Source organism: Lampris incognitus, chromosome 8 (genome assembly GCF_029633865.1).
Source record: "Lampris incognitus isolate fLamInc1 chromosome 8, fLamInc1.hap2, whole genome shotgun sequence".
Taxonomy (NCBI): Eukaryota; Metazoa; Chordata; class Actinopteri; order Lampriformes; family Lampridae; genus Lampris; species Lampris incognitus.
The window spans coordinates 19,685,607-19,702,074 of NC_079218.1; the positions used below are offsets into that span (position 1 = coordinate 19,685,607).

At 46.5% G+C, this 16,468-nt stretch overlaps 1 protein-coding gene across 1 annotated transcript in view; it reads left to right on the top strand.

Moving 5' to 3' along the window:
- LOC130116832 (pro-neuregulin-2, membrane-bound isoform-like) overlaps window positions 1-16,468 on the top strand; it is a 95,994-nt gene that overhangs the window by 2,591 nt on the left and 76,935 nt on the right. The window contains exon 2 of the mRNA XM_056284898.1: window positions 1,812-1,814. Coding sequence (XP_056140873.1) covers window positions 1,812-1,814 — 3 coding nt within the window. The remainder of the gene's footprint in view (window positions 1-1,811; window positions 1,815-16,468) is intronic.

The window sequence follows — 16,468 nt, forward strand, 5'->3', positions numbered from 1 at the left end:
CAGACCTGTGTGGACCACCTTCATTTGGTTCATAGATAGGGACTGTCTGATTGCAGACACTGGGTCGCATGAGTCCCACACATCCTGCATCTTAACCTGGATTTGCACCCCTGTCTTGCAGCGGTAGATAAACTCACCTGGATGCAGCTCATGGATGATGGGGCAGGAACACTATGAAGACCATGCAGCCATTACTCCCAGGTTCCAAGAGTTAACTGAAATACCACCCATAGCCTCAGCAAGTGCCTCATCATCCAGGTTTCTTACTCTACCCCCCCCCCCCGCCCCAGGACCCTGCCCGTTAGCAGCTCTGACACCCTTCCAAAGATAAGAAAGGAAAATAAAAATAATGAGGACGAAAGCAATCATTGAGCCCTTATGATACTGGCATATCAGCCACCATTTATCTCTCTTTCCTACCTGATAGCAGTGTTTAAAGCAGTTCATATCACGTCCCATTTGAACACTTACTGTCCTTTCCCTTTGGTTGATGTGCAGTTGTATAAGCCACATTATTTTGCATAGAGTCTGATCCATTCCTGCATTAGCCTGAACCATTTCAAGCATGACCCGTCCATAAGTGGCATCTGCAGCATGAAGTCCAAGTTTAGCTTCTGCAAGTTCTCCCTGTGATGCTAACATCACTTCCTCAACAGCAAGCAGGAACGTGATGCATAAAGCCATACTCCCATCATACAGTAGCAAGTTGGATCATTCATCTGCTGACCATTTTACATAAAGGAAGTAAACTGTTTTTTTTCTCTCACTATATATATTTTCATTTCATCCAAGGATGCCAAAGCTGTCTCCCTGTACTTGTGTCACGTGACGTTTGACTCATAGTCACCTCTTTTCATTAAGACGGCAGCAACCTGAATGGACATGCAGCAGTTTCATCCCTTGGCTCATCCCGCTGTAAAACGTCCACTTTTTGCACTGTCTGTCCAAGCTTTTGAGCAGATGTCAATGTTTTGAGACCTTACATGGTGGGATGGCTGTGAAAGAGGCTGTGATGTCAAAACAGGAGGCCACCATCTTCACACACCATTTGGTCCAATTGTCACAACAAATATCTCATTAAATGAATCGCCCTCCCTTGAGAAGGAGAACAATTAATACAGAGCTCCAGATTTTGGCCTTCCAGTGCTTTTTCTTTTTTTATTTTAAGACTTTCCAACAATGGGCGCAGCTAGCCTCGATTATTTCGCATCTCTTTCCCCGTCGGCCACTTTTGCTGCATGAAGATCAGACTGACAAATGAGCCGATGTTTCTCACAGGTTTTTTGGACCTCATTTCTACCTTCAGGATAGCTCCGAAACTCATCGATAGCATGCTCTACGTTGTGACTTTATTGTTTTGGTGTGAATTCAGGAGCGAGATGTGAGAAAGGATGCCAGCTGCAGCTACTACCTACATAATAGCTGGCACGCTCTTATTTGAACTGACAGGACGGCCGATGAGAGAACAGCACAGCATTATATATTTTTTTTGATTTTTTTAATTTCAAGTGTGTCACTCCTGCCTTTTAGCTCTTATTATTTGGCACAGGAATAGTGGTTTTGTCCCATATGGCTCAGCCTAGATCAAAAGTCTGAGCAATGAAAGTAATGTGGTGCACCCCCCCCCCCCATTTCCACACACCCCATGGAGGAGACCTAGATATTAGCATTGTGTATCTGCGCAGGTGGGTGGAAGTGTTGCATCTGCAAAGACGGCGACAACCGGTGCAAGGCCAACATGCGGAGGGGTCAGCTGAGCATATCACTACGTAGCATTTCATTTTTCTGTCATCGGGGGGTTCCGCTGAAAGCAGGTCACAGCTGCTGCATTGAGGTGGTAGACAGACAAAAGTTTGCCCAAGGCTATCTGTCAATGAGCAGAATGGGTTCATTGAAACAGCCGTGTAGCACATGAATAACAGCTATTCACCGATGGGAGTGTGTCCATGGGAAATACACATACATCTACACATATAAGCTATCTCCCCAGTAGCACACCTCACGGGCAACCCGCTAACATACAGCATAATGAACCGATATTGGATATTAGCTTTCGCTCATGCCTTCAAATATTGCTCTGCAAAGGGCTGTGCACGAAGGCTGCTGTGCCAATTCTGCTGTGTCACCCGTGGACACATCGTGTGAACCAAGCATACTAGCAGCATGGTATTCCTGAGATTTGAATTGTACGTGAACATTTTTAAAGGGGGTGAAATTAAAAGGGAAGGATTCAGTGTTTTCGTATTCAATAAATGCCCTGCGAATCTTATCAAAATTCAATTAGAGTGATAGGAATGATGGTGAAACAGTTGGTGACGCCAACTTACCAGGAAATGAGCTCCGCAGACAGTAAAGTCACCCTGATGAATCAAAACTGGGGGAGAGTGCACAGCATGAAAAGAATTGTGAATAAATTGAAAACCGGTTTTACATCCTCTCTCCGTCACATCTGGCCTCGGAGATACGTCTAACCCAGATTTTAGATGATAAGCAAAAAAAGCAGATGGTGATATGTCGGTGCCATCGGAGAGACTGGTCATATATTGAGATCAGTTTATGTATCATTGACTTTGCAGTGTCTATTGAAATGTCAAGGCTTTAGTGTCTGGAGTTTCTGATGAAGACTTTTCCAGCAGGAACATGGTGGTTTTGACATTACTGTAGGATTGTCAGATACCTTCACGTGGTTTTATGGTGCCCAGTAGGCTCTGTAATGGACTTGGCCGAAGATGCAGGCTATGCTGCGAAAGCGACGAACTGGGAACATTTCAGGAATGGATTTATATTGATCGAGGTCATATACTTGTGGAGATTGTTTTGCATGTTCTCTGGTAAATTTATGTATACACAGTACCCTATCAAATTACTCTGCTGTCCAGGATCTGACAGGATTGCTTGGTGTACGATGTGAGGCCAAAAGGGTAGGGCCATTTTCCATAATTGCCCCCTCATTTTCCTGTCCAATCATGCACTTTCATACAATCACTCCCCCATTTTCTGAAGACTTGGAATTATAAAGGCTATTATTGTGATAGATGGAGGACAGCATCCTAAGTCTCCACTCCGCCATGTGATAAAAGCCATCTTTAAACAGTCTCAGACCCAATGTTGATATTTGAGGTGATAATTTCAGGTTTTAGTCAGTACCTGTTCAGCATGCATAGCTTTTGCTCAAAATGTATTGCCGTGTATGGTGTGGAAGTTGGCTGTGTGGGCTTGGGCTTCTCCCTTGCAGTCATTACGATATGAGAGCAATTTCGTTTAATTTCAGAAGTTCTTTACGTTCCTCTACTGTAACCCTGTATGTGTAGAAGAAGAAAGATAGCACTTGCAAATGTGCGATATATACGTCTAAGTATTGCAAGAACAAAACAGCTTAACAGGTGCATTTCTCAGAGTGGTTTTGTGCTTGGCATGGCCACGTCTTTGCTTCTTCTGCAGTAATATGTGTTTGCTGAGGTCTCTGAGGACACACTGATTTGAGGGTGATGAATTGAAGTTAAATTTAGGTCCAATCCGCTGTCCACAACTACTGTATGATTGTTCTGTTTTGATATCCAAAATTTTCTGACCTTAAATTTCTGCGCTAAAATGAATAATAACGGTTTAAGTTTGATATGATGTGTGCTGAGAGGTAGGGCAATAGGACCATTGACTAAACTCGCCTATCGCTAATTCTACCCCATTGCAGAGGATTCATAATTTTGGGACTAAACAAAATATGTTTTTGTGCTCTCCCCAGTGATTACGCAATCCCCAAAGCTCCACCGCCAGCCACCATCAGTAACCCACAGCTTTGCATCCTTGTCTCTCCATGCTGGCTCCAGAGTCAAGGCCCTCTCAAGATGTCTCCCCCACTGATAGAAATGTCTTAATAGTTCAACTTTTGCTTTTTGTTGGGTTATAACCAAGTCTGGCTTTGCAGTGGATACAAATAACACTTTTTTTTTACTAGCAAGAAAAATATGGTCAGGCTTCCCTCAATGCAACACACTGGGTTTGCAGAGAGCTGAGGGAAATCATAGTTTAAGCCTTTAATTACAACACTAAAAAGAAGGTTGTACCCGCTTCCGAATATATTTGATCACTGATGACGCAAACAATGTCCCGGAAAGAGGAAAAGAAAAATCAAACCCAAGTTTCATACCGCTGACATACCGCTCTAAGTCTGCTTTAACTTTTAGCTCGGTGAAGCTAAAGTGCAACCACTTCAGCTCTGTGCCAGTGGTTCATCTGCTTCGCTGTGAGCGATGCTTTCAGCAATCTCATTTGTCTGGAAAACACACCCTTTGAGTTCACACACACCAAAGCAATGCTTTTTGTGATTATACATTTTTTTTATTTTGTGCTGTTGTACAGAATTATGTCTTGGCTCATAGAGATTAACAGGGTCACCGAAGGTTAGAATGGATTAAGATTATCTAGAAAAGCCTCTGCAATGCCATGTGATTGAGGGCTTGTAATTTAACTCAAATTATTCCAAAACAGTGCATAACTCTTTGGGTATCTGTTAATAGATAGTTGTTCTGTGAGGTATTTATTTATTTATTTTTTAACAGGAGAAGGAGATTGGGAAAAGGACTTCCTCAAACGAGGCAGCACTACTATGTGGACAACGGGTTATATTCACATTTTAATGAGAGAGTGAACGCCTGTTGAGGAATTGGGGTTGATTGGTCGGGTGGCTGCTATGTGGATTTAGGCCAGACGACACGACCTCAACAGTGAAAATCTTTTTGCCAGAATCATGCCAGCTCTCTCCGGTCTTGGTTGCGATCAGACCTCTCTCTGCATTTACACATTTTTAAATGAGGCTACACCTATTTCCCATGCATCCAACTGTAAGAAACTTGTAAAACAGGTCTCTATTTTCTTTCCATGACTAGAGAAATACAGTGTCAATTACTGCTACCTCTTTTGTCCTTGGCTGTGAAAAATGTAGCTGTAGCAGAAGCTTTGGTCAAAGCCACCAGTCATTAACCAGTCACATAAAGAAAGAAATACACATTATTTGTCATTGTAGGCAAGCATACAATGAAATGTTCCTTATCCGATGAGAGGGTCTAAGGGCTGGATGTTGTGTTGCTGTTAAGCCCACTGAGACAAATTTGTAATTTGTGATATTGGGCTATACAATTAAAATTGAATTGAATTGAAATACATCCTTTGCATTTAACCCATCCTATTGTATAGGAGCAGTTGGCAGCTGCAGCACCCGGGGACCAACACCAGTTCTTCTTTCCGTTGCCTTGCTCAGGGGCACAGACAGGAGTATTAACCCTAACATGCATGTCTTTTTGATGGTGGGAGGAAACCAGAGCACCCAGAGGAAACCTACGCAGACATGGGGAGAACATGCAAACTCCTCACAGAAAGGACCTGGGACGGCCTGGGGTTCGAACCCGGGACCTTCTTGCTCTAGCTCTAGCTTGCTCTAGCTCAGTGCTAACCACTGGGCCACGTGCTAAAACTACCATTGCTCTATGTGCCAGCTATCACTCTTGACCACTGGGCGGCATGGTGGCCCAGTGGTTAGCGCTGTTGCTTCACAGCAAGAAGGTCCTGGGTTCGAACCCTGATGTTGTCCAACCTCGGGGGTCATTCCAGGTCATCGCTGTGTCTGCATGCATTTTCTCTGGGGGCTGCGGTTTCTCCCACTATCAAAAAGACATGCATGTCAGGGCTAATACTCCTGTCTGTGCCCCTGACCAAGGAAACTGGAGTTGGTCCCCGGGTGCTGCACGCCGGCTGCCCGCTGCTCCTCGCCACACAGCTGGGATGGGTTAAATGCAGAGTGTAATTTCCCCACAAGGATGAATAAAGAATATCAAAATCAAAAATGAAAAAAGACTATTGGTGCAACAGATAACAAGAAGCTATCTTAACTCAGCAGTTGGACATTTAGCAATTGAGTTGGTAGCTGTGGAGATGCTGGGTTAGTTCTCCACCCGCCCATCAGTAACATGGAGGTGAGTGTAAACATCAGTGGCGTACATTGCATACTCCTCTGGTTTAAACAGCATTTTCAGCAGTTCAGAAACTACATTGTACTTAGCGTCTAAGGTTAATTGAATGGCTGGACCTTCTGGTTTGACGTTTCTGTTGACTTGTCCAGTAGCATGGAGATTTGCTTTTGAGAGAGCATAGCGATATAGTGGGGAAGGGGGGGGGTGTTATGTTATTTTCAGGTTAAGAACATATGTTCACAATAACAGTTTTATTGATGTGGTGATGGTTTATGCATTGGGATCTATCCGGTTATGTGCTATTTCCTGGGAAACCATGAGCCGTAAATCAGTGGTTTCATTGTTGTCATATTGAGGACACGCACTTGTGTACTGACAGGAAAATTATTTAACTCGAGTCCAAGTCTGGAAAATAGAAGTCATGGCGGAAAAGCCTTACTTCTCAGAACAGCCACTCCCCTCAGGAGCGCGGCCCACCTGTACCTGCGCCTCAGTTGAAATTATGACTCATGACTTTGACTGCGTCTTCCTATCCCACTGAAGAATGTCACCACCACCACAATGAGGCAGTATACGATCAGGATCGGGATGGAGGAGAAACAGCAAGGAGCCGATCGGGATGAGGCCATCTGGAATGTCAGAGCAGTTGTTGTACTCTTTGCCCTGGAGGCGGGAGCTATGTAAATACGCCTCATAGTCACCGCACAGGCCAGGAGATACACACACACACACACACACACACACACACACACACACACACACACACACACACACACACACACACACACACACACACACACACACACCACTGCTCGAGTCCATCTGCTCAAGTCATCACCATTTTGGTGGTGGTTTGTCAGTTCAAACAAGAAAGCCAACTTTTCTTGTGTTTGACGTAAGCTATTTATCAATCATGCCGGTTGGCTGAAAAACATATTTGGGATATTTTGGCTGAATTGACTGCGATGATTTTCCTCTGGGAAAAGTGGGAATCATGTACAGTAGCCTATATCAGGTTAAAAAGATGGCCGGTTTATACATGAGGCTGCTGTGCAGCGTAGACGCAAGACAAATATACATGTCCTGCACGTCTGGACAATCTGAAAACACACCGCGTTAGCAGCTTTACACCTAACAGGCACTGATTAAGATCTATTGTATTGCAAACCTGCAGACATAAATGATCAGTTCTTCTTACTTGGAAACTAGTTCCCAGTAAGGCAAAAAGCCATTGTTATAAACTCACTGGAAAACCAGTAGAAACACAGAACCGGTGCTGAGCTGACCAGTTAGCTAAAACCAAATAAGGCCTTGACGTCATGGTGGGCATTTATTAACAGGGCACAGATGTTTTGTGCAGCTCTTTGGGACTGGTATCCTACATCTGCGGCAAGGCAGGTGAGGTTTACCCGGCCTTTGTTTGTTTTTTGTTTTGTTTTTTTTTGGGAGGGGTGTATTTTTCCCCCCATTTTTTCTCCCCAGTTGCACTTGAACAATTACCCCACTCTTCCGAGACGTCCCGGTTGCTGCTCCACCCCCTCTGCCGATCCGGGGAGGGCTGCACATGTGGAGTCGCCAGCCGCATCTTTTCTCCTGACAGTGAGGAGTTTCACCAGACAGAAGTAGTGTGTGGGAGGATCACGCCATTCCCCCGAGTTCCCCCCCCCGAACCAGAGGAGGCGCTAGTGCAGAGGCCGGGACACATACTGACATGCGGCTTCCCTTCCGCAGACTTGGCCAATTGTGTCAGTAGGGACGCCCGACAGAGCCAGAGGTAACACGGGGATTCGAACCGGCGAGCCCCATGTTGGTAGGCAACGGAATAGACCGCTACTTTACCCGGACGCCCTGCCCGGCCTTTTTAATCATTCACCCATGTATTTCTATCTTAGGCTGCAGTGTCTTCCTTCAAAATCTCCAGTCACTGCGTTATCTAATCAAATATTTAGATATATATATTTCTCAGCACAGCATGAGAGGCCTTGGAGAATATCAATTCTTAAAAGCCACAAATAATGTTAGCTTTGGCGCTAAATTTTCCCCCTATGTGCCCTAAACATGTGCGCACACATCTCCACACTCAAAATATCACAATTTGGAATAAATTCATTCAAATATAAACAGAAAGCAAAAAAAAGAAAGAAAAAAAGAAGAAGGTGTTTTAGTCAGGATGTGTAATATTTCAGTCTTTAACAAGTAGAGATTCTGCACAGTCCTTTGCAAGCTTCTGGCAAAGATATAGTTGTTTCTGAATTTAAAGGGAAGACCATGAGAATAGACTTGAGAGTATTTCTCAGGTTCATAGCTGACGTTCAATTTCTTTTATAGCAGTAGTAATAATTCATACCCAATAAGCAGGAGGAAGGATTGATAGAAAATCATTTACTCGAGTGGTTTATGTGATTTAATAGTGTTTAGGTGAGAGTTTCTCCCCCATCGCTGGCTGACCAGGCTTTCACCTCATGATGGCCTTTACACAATCAACACAATAGTGCAGTATGGGAAGAAAGACTGCTTACATGTTATCATATAAATAGTCAGAGTCAGTGGCCCATCTCATTCCCAACATCATCAGCTAATGAATAAACAAATAGAAATGTACTTGACTTCTGGAATATAATGCCCCCCACCCCAAGTTGTATTTAGCCAATTACCCTATTTTCCGAGCCATCCCGGTTGCTGCTTCACCTCCTCTGCCGATCCGGGGAGGGCTGCAGACGACAACATGCCTCCTCCGATACATGTGGAGTCGCCAGCCACTTCTTTTCACCTGACAGTAAGGAGTTTCACCAGGGGGGCGATCACGCTATTCCCCCTAGTTCCCTTTCCCCCTGAACAGAGGAGGCGCTAGTGCAGCAACCAAGACACATACCCACATCCGGCTTTTTGTGTCTCTAGGGATGCCTGACCAAGCTGGAGGTAACACAGGGATTCGAACCAGCGATCCCCATGTTGGTAGGCAACGGAATAGGCCGCCATACCACCCGGACGCCCTTGGAATATATATTTTTTTAAATTTTGAAATACTGATTAAAGACAACAAACTCACATTTTAATACGCTTGTAATACATTTGCTCTGCACAACTGGCCATCAAGAGTGCAAATCTCGAGGGGAAATTTGGTTTTGGTATTTTGTCCCTGTGGCCGCCACCTTGTTTCAAGAGTTTTCAAGTGGCATCAACATGTGCCATTGTGTATTATTATGTTTTATCTAATCCATGACTGTAGCAGTCTGCTTTGACAGGCTCCAGCTCTCCGTGCCCCTGAATTGGATTAAGCGGGTAAAGATAATGGATGAATGGGTGGATGGATGGATGGATGGATGGTTGGCTGGGTGGATAATTGTAGCATGATGCCTCCTGTTGAAAGATACTTCCCTAGCAAGTAGAACTGGATGGCAAAAAAAAAAACAAAAAAACACGGGAATTGCTCAACAGAGGTTTTACGACATTCCAAAACATGCAGAACAACAAAGCTTTGCAGAAAGCATCGCACATCTAACCATTGAATGAAACGTTCCACCCATCTATCCCAAACGTTGCCTGAGGAACTACTGAATAGAGCCATGATGGGAAATGTTGGCTTAAACTTGACAAAATGTCAGCTTCTTTCTCTCGGATGACGTTATATCATCCAGTGTTGATGGCTGTGCCACTTTTCAAGGGCTTGTTTCTATCTCAACCGATCACGCAACCAGATCATTATTTACAGGGGGGGGGGGTTCCACTTGGTATTGTATACAGTAGACCTACTGACCTTCCCAAACACACACACATTAGAGACATCAATCTCGCTGAAATAAAAGGGTTTCACTAAATACTGTGTAGAAATAGGACGCCACAACATTGTGATTCACGTAAATGTTATTAACCAGTGTGGAATAATAGCAACGTGTTTTAACTAGAAGCTAGCAAGGCAAACACTCACCCGGGTGGTGGGTGTGATTTACGGAGAAAAACGCCGCTGCTGTTTGAACCAACAGTTTAAAGGTCACAAGTAGTGCCGGGCCAGTATTCAGTGGCGCCCCCAGAAATTTTTCATCGGGGTGGCCAAATGGGGCCACTGAAAATCTTGGGGTGGCACACCAAAACCAAAAGCCATGACTGAATTTGGGGAATTCTATGCTGCTGTTGTAGTATACTGTATAGCCTAGTTGAAAACTGTCAATATGAGAGTTAAGAAAAATATACATTATTAATTTAAATGAACAGTACCTAATATAAAATATCAGATAGAAGCATATTATGCATAATCAGAAGCATATTCTGCATATGCGACTCGTGGCTGGGGGGGCCAGCGGGGGGGGGCAGGGATAGTATCAGGGTGGCCGTGGCCACCCCTGGCCACCCCTTGGGGCGCCACTGCCAGTATTGTGTACTCCGTTTTACATGTTATCCAGAATCGCGTGTGCTGGAAAGCGTTCGCATGTTATTGGAGATCGGAACAAATCTGGTGACTTGGAGAAAACAATTTACTCCGTCGTTTCCAGCGCTGAAGGCGTCCATCAACTATTCATCGGTGGCCCGGAGTGCCTCCTCGTTGCAGCGGCGGCGGCCGCCTCACCGAGGTGCCGGGCGGGCGGGTAGACAGGAAGCAGCGCGGTGTTGCCAGACAGTGGGGGGAAATGACCTTTCACTGCAGACTCGTTCCCTCTCATTACATTAACACAGCGTCCCGCGGATTCCTCCGCACCAAGCAACAACCACGTCTTCTCAAGTGGATTTAAGGGCTAGATTTGAGCATATGATATATTAGCGCAACCGTTTCTCGGTATTTCTTAGGTGAAAGCGTGCTGTGTGCAGAGTGACTCTGCTGTGAGCCGGCCAGTGGATAAGCATCGGCTTCTTAAGATTTAATCAAGAATGCAGACGGTTTAAGTGAGTTATCTCCCCGCTCTATGTCCATGCATGGTTGTGCAGGGGTGGGTTTGTGCTTGGGGTAGTTGTATCCTTGCAACGTGTGCTCAGTGGCGCCCCCAGAAATTTTTCATCGGGGTGGCCAAATGGGGCCACTGAAAATCTTGGGGTGGCACCAAAAGCCATGACTGAATTTGGGGAACTCTATGATGCTGTTGTAGTACACTGTATAGCCTAGTGGAAAACTGTCAATATGAGAGTTAAGAAAAATATACATTATTGATTTAAATGAACAGCACCTAATGTAAGATATCAGATAGAAGCATATTATACATATCAGAAGCATATTCTGCATATGCGACTCGTGGCTGGGGGGGGGGCAGCGGGGGGGCAGGGATAGTATCAGGGTGGCCGTGGCCACCCCTTGGGGGCGCCACTGCGTGTGCTCATTATAGCTCCATATGCCGGCAAGCATATCCATGTTTCTGCGCACAAATCGTAGGGCGCCCGGGCTTCAGCAGCTCGTTTTCAGTTGTACAGTAATTCAAGCATGGGTTTCGACCGTGTACGTATGAGGGGAAATCACAGAGAAATGAGTGTTTGGCCCAAGGCGTGTAGCAAAACCGCGAGCAACAGATGTCCAGAGAAAGCAGACAGTGTCCATGACAGGAACTTGACTCAAACAAAACGACGGGGGAACAAAAGGACCATGGGAAGGGCAACTGTGTTTGTGTGCAGCCTGGCGAAGTGTTGAAAAGAGGGGCTGCCGGCACTCCTGCTGGGCGCCTCCCGGTGTGTTTAAGGGACGTGTCCGGCCATGTTCGCCCCACACACACAGTGCATATCCTGAGAGAAGGTTTGTTTCCTCAGGTATGTTGTAGGTGTGGATTGATGTGTGTCTTAACACGAAAAGACTTTAAACAGAATGGAATGACTTGTCAGAGGCTGAGAGTGGACCAATAGCAAGTCGGCGAAGGGGGTCTTATACGCGGAGACAGAAGATTTGTCTCGGTGGAGGCAGAGAAAATATGCATTCATCCACGAGCGAAGCGTTGCTTCGTCCCGGGGTCTATGACGGAGTGCGAGCCATCTTGGCTGCAGCGAGAGAGGAAGTGCCGAGAGAGCGTGGCGTTACTAGCTCGGAAACAAATAACTCACCCACCGACATCCAGTGTGAGCATTTCTAGATGTTCGGATGCTCCTCAGTTCACCATCGCCTTCGAGATAAAGTAACGTCCCTAGACACCCATTACCAAACTGTCTCCCTCTATCTCGCCGTCTCTTTCCTTAACCTGTGATGTCATCAAGTCGCACATTTCCCCAGATACATTCAGCAAGGTGGTGGAAGCGGCTGTGAGGGCACCCGGTGGGGGTTTTCATCCATAGCCAGTCTTACATGTAGTATATGGCGATCTCTTGCCTAGGGAGTACGGCAAACGCACCGCCGGAGGGGTATTCCTTCATTAACCGCACACTTATCTGACCAATAACTGATTCAGCAGTGACGATGAAAGGTAAAAGATGTGTGTGTGTGTGTGTGTGTGTGTGTGTGTGTGTGTGTGTGTGTGTGTGTGTGTGTGTTTTGGAGGTACGCGGTTCGCTCTATCCGTTTTACCCTTGCTTTCTTCTGTCCGTTCCACCCGCGCTCGTGCTTATTATTGTGTTGCTCTAATCTGGAGGGGACAGGACTGGGTGCAGAAGTGTATTTATCTTCCTGCACAAATAGGCCCTCTTTCCGTCTGGTCCCTGCTCGGCTTGTTGTTGAAAGATAGTGAGCAGAGTAGAGCAAGCCACAGTGTGTGTCTTTGTCTCCGTGTGTCTGTCTGTCTGTGTGTGTATGATGTATGTGTAGGCGTGTGTATGTGTGCGTGTGCGCTTGTTCGGCTTACTGAGATGTGTCCCAGCTGGCCCGCAGACCAGCACGCTAGCCATCACCTAGCTATGGCAAATGCAGACAAAAGAGGAATATATCTGCCCTGTGATATCGATACCCCTTAACTCCAGGGGGGGTGTTTCACCCTAAATGAGAGACCAGCATTCCTCACCAAGGTCTGCCGTTCTTGTAAAAAGCCAGTTAGATCAGTGTTACAGAAAGTCCCCATAGCCTGAGCCCTGTAGTCTGGTTTCCGCTTTCTCTTGATTGCATCTGTTGGGATGTGTGCTTTTGTAACTCAGTGTCTAGGCATGTTTCTTTTCATTCCCTTGTTGTCTTCGTGACATTAAGCTAGCAAGCAGGCAGTTATCATACCGCAAATGGCCACGAGCCAGGAAAGCACTGTAAGCAAGCCAGCTCTCCAAAAAGAAGAGAAACTGCACCATAAACAAAAGTACCGAGGATGGCCACCCACTTCTGTTGCCCTTTCCCCAGCGTTGTTAACCCCCTTACCCGCTTTTTGGGGGCAACGTTGTAAAATCAGATATTTTGACCACTAGCTCAACGTATTGATTCTTTATTGTCCCACTTGAGGACATTCGCCGCCACTGCCTGGGCATCGTGTTGTATTGTATATTGTACGTCACATGTCCGCCGTTGTATTGCATGCCGTGTTGTATTTATTGTGTATTCTCTTTATAGTTGTTGTACTGTACTGAGCTGCACGGAGAGCACCGAGTAAGATTCCTGGTGCATGTAATGGACCTCGGTGAATAAAGGTGATTCTGATGCTGAAGCTCACCACATCAGAAAACAGGTTCACCTTCATACATACATACATACACCTTCATACATACATACACACATACATACATACATACACCTTCATACATACATACACACATACACACACACACACATACATACATACATACATGCATACATACAGTTAGACACGGTTACACAGGTGCAAGTACATACTACATATTTTCTGAAATTGAGCCTTAGTGCTGTATTAGTGCAACACAACTTTGGGCAATGACAGCTACTTTCCTCAAACAGTTTGCCTTTAGGATAGAAGGCCTATGGTATAGTTTTTCCATTAATTATAGTTCCTCCAACCGGTGGTGGTGGTGGTGGTGGGGGGGGGGGGTATGGCTGTACAGAGCTATCACATTTAAGTGGCTCTATGTTGCTTCTTAGTAATGGCCTTGTCAGTGTCTGGTTTGCTCGACGGTGGATTTAGCTGTTGTAAGAGAGCTGGGGGAGAGTGTTGTGTGCCTGTGTTTGTCTTCTTGTTGTTGTGAGATGGCCCCAACCACAGTCCTGGCATCCCGTCAGCCTTCTCTGGCCTGCCAAAGCACAATGCAAGCAACAGGAGACTCACACACACGCACACACACTTGCCCACGAATCACGTTTGCTCAATTTGAGAATGCCTCGAGCTGAACCTGTGTGTCGGGAGCACGCTCAAAAACACACACACGCACACGCACATGCGCAGTAAGCTGTTTTCCCTTAAAAAGCTCGGTATTGGATGGAAAACACCAAACCGATAGGCCCGGCCGTTGATAACGCCGAGCTAAACCCTAGAAGGCAAACGCCTAAATGCAAATGATTTGTCCGGGGAAGCTGTGAGAGACTCCTCGCAGCTTCCCCGGTGTGACATGTCTGTGCTGCTCTCAGAGCACATTCTGAAGATAAAGGACAAGCACAGAGCGAGTGAGGAATTTGATTTGATGTCAAGAATGCTAAGCAGAGAGCGGACGTGTGTATGTTTTTGAAGGGGGGGTGGGAGAGTCGGTTGCTGATAAGCGCTAAAGCTTCCCATGTTTCCCCAACTTGGCGCTTCATGTAACATGTGCTTTACTACTGTTGACCGGGGAGAGCCAATATCTGGGGGATTTCAGCATGAAAGCTGGGGTTTCTCTGAGCACCGTACGAACCATTCAGGACCAGGACCAGGATCAGGACCAGGACCAGGACCAGGACCAGGACCAGGACCAGGACCAGGACCAGCCTCGCGCAGGGGCCAAAACCTGGTATCAGCTTTTGAGGAGACAACTACATGACGTTTTCCCAAGCGCAATTCCCGAGGGGGGACACCACAAGTAGTGCTGTAAACCAGGGGCGAATATTGGGGGGGGGTGGACACGACCCCCCCCCCGGAATTTCCGCCTATGGCCTTGTGCACAGCAAGACTCTCAGATCCAGTTCAAAATGCGCATCCACCGCGTTTCGGCGCGTGGCGACGATACAAATGTTAGCAAACTTTTTTTTTAGTTCTCAACGTTTTTATGCCAGCTCTTAAACTCTCATTTTGGCGTCGTTTCCTCAGACGTTGTCCAAAGGAGTTGAATCAACTGCAACTGGACTGAGACGTTGTATTAAAACATCAGCCAGTCAGTTGTAGAATAAATAAAAAAATAAAATAAAATAAAATAAGCTTTGCTGTTGGAATAAAGCACAATGAATCAACTGTCATGCAATGGTGCATGACAGTTTTTTTGGGGGGGATTTCCCCCCCCTTTTCTCCCCAATTGTACTTGGCCAATTACCCCACTCTTCCGAGCCGTCCCGGTCGCTGCTCCACCCCCTCTGCCGATCCGAGGAGGGCTGCAGACTACCACGTGCCTCCTCCGAATCACGTGGAGTCACCAGCCGCTTCTTTTCCCCTGACAGTGAGGAGTTTCACCAGGGGGACATAGCGCGTGGGAGGATCACGCTATCCCCCCCCCCCTCGAACAGGCGCCCCGACCAACCAGAGGAGGCGCTAGTGCAGCGACCAGGACACATACATACGCATACCAATTGTGTCTGTAGGGACGTCCGACCAAGCCGGAGGTAACACGGGGATACGAACCGGCGATCCTCGTGTCGGTAGGCAACAGGAATAGACCAGCACGCCACCCGGATGCCCCCTGTTTCTGTACTCTTATGCATTTTTCAAGCGTTTCGAAGCGATGAGGTGTACTGCTGTATCGGTCCGTAGTGGGTGTCTTCTATTTAGAAAATGGGTCACAGCGGGTATGGCGGTGACCGCGAGTGACGGCTCTGCTCGCACTTACGCACGGACGCACCTGCGTGTTTGCGTGCGTACGTGTATGCGTCTGTCCGTGTGTGTGGGGGTTATGTTTGTGTTTGTGTAAGAGAGTGTATACTTTGTCGGTTGAGGACACTTAGCCTGAGTATGTGTTACCTCATTCTGGTAAGTGCACACATGTGTTTGTGTGAAGACCTGGTTCTCATGTGGGTGTGTGTTTGATAAACTGTGAGAGCACGTGGGAGGGTGTTTGTCTATTCATCTGCGCGAGAGCAGAGGAGAACGAGCCGAGTGTGGAGGTGGGCTCGAGCTCCTTCCAGCCTCTATCTTCAAGTCAATCTGCTCGCGAGTCACACGGCCCTCTTTATCTCGCCCGTGGACGAGAGGGGGAGAGAGAGAGAGAGACAAGCGGAGGGACAGACAGGGAGACAAGGTCTCGCAGAAAAATAAAGACTCCTTTTTTAATAGAAGAAGAGGAGGAGAGATAGAGAGAAAGACCCTATAGAACAGACCGTTTTGCCGGGATGACCAGAGTCAGTCGCCGTGTCCGTACTTCGTCAGAAAGAAGGCTGTCTGTGTTGCGGCAGTGCCACGTTATTGTCAGGATGTGCTGTGTAATACCGCATCCAGGAGTACAGAAACCGACTTGACCGTGTATTTCAATTACCGACGTTATGAATATTATAAAAATTCATGTTCGACACATTCGTTTGTCTAGAAAATGATCTT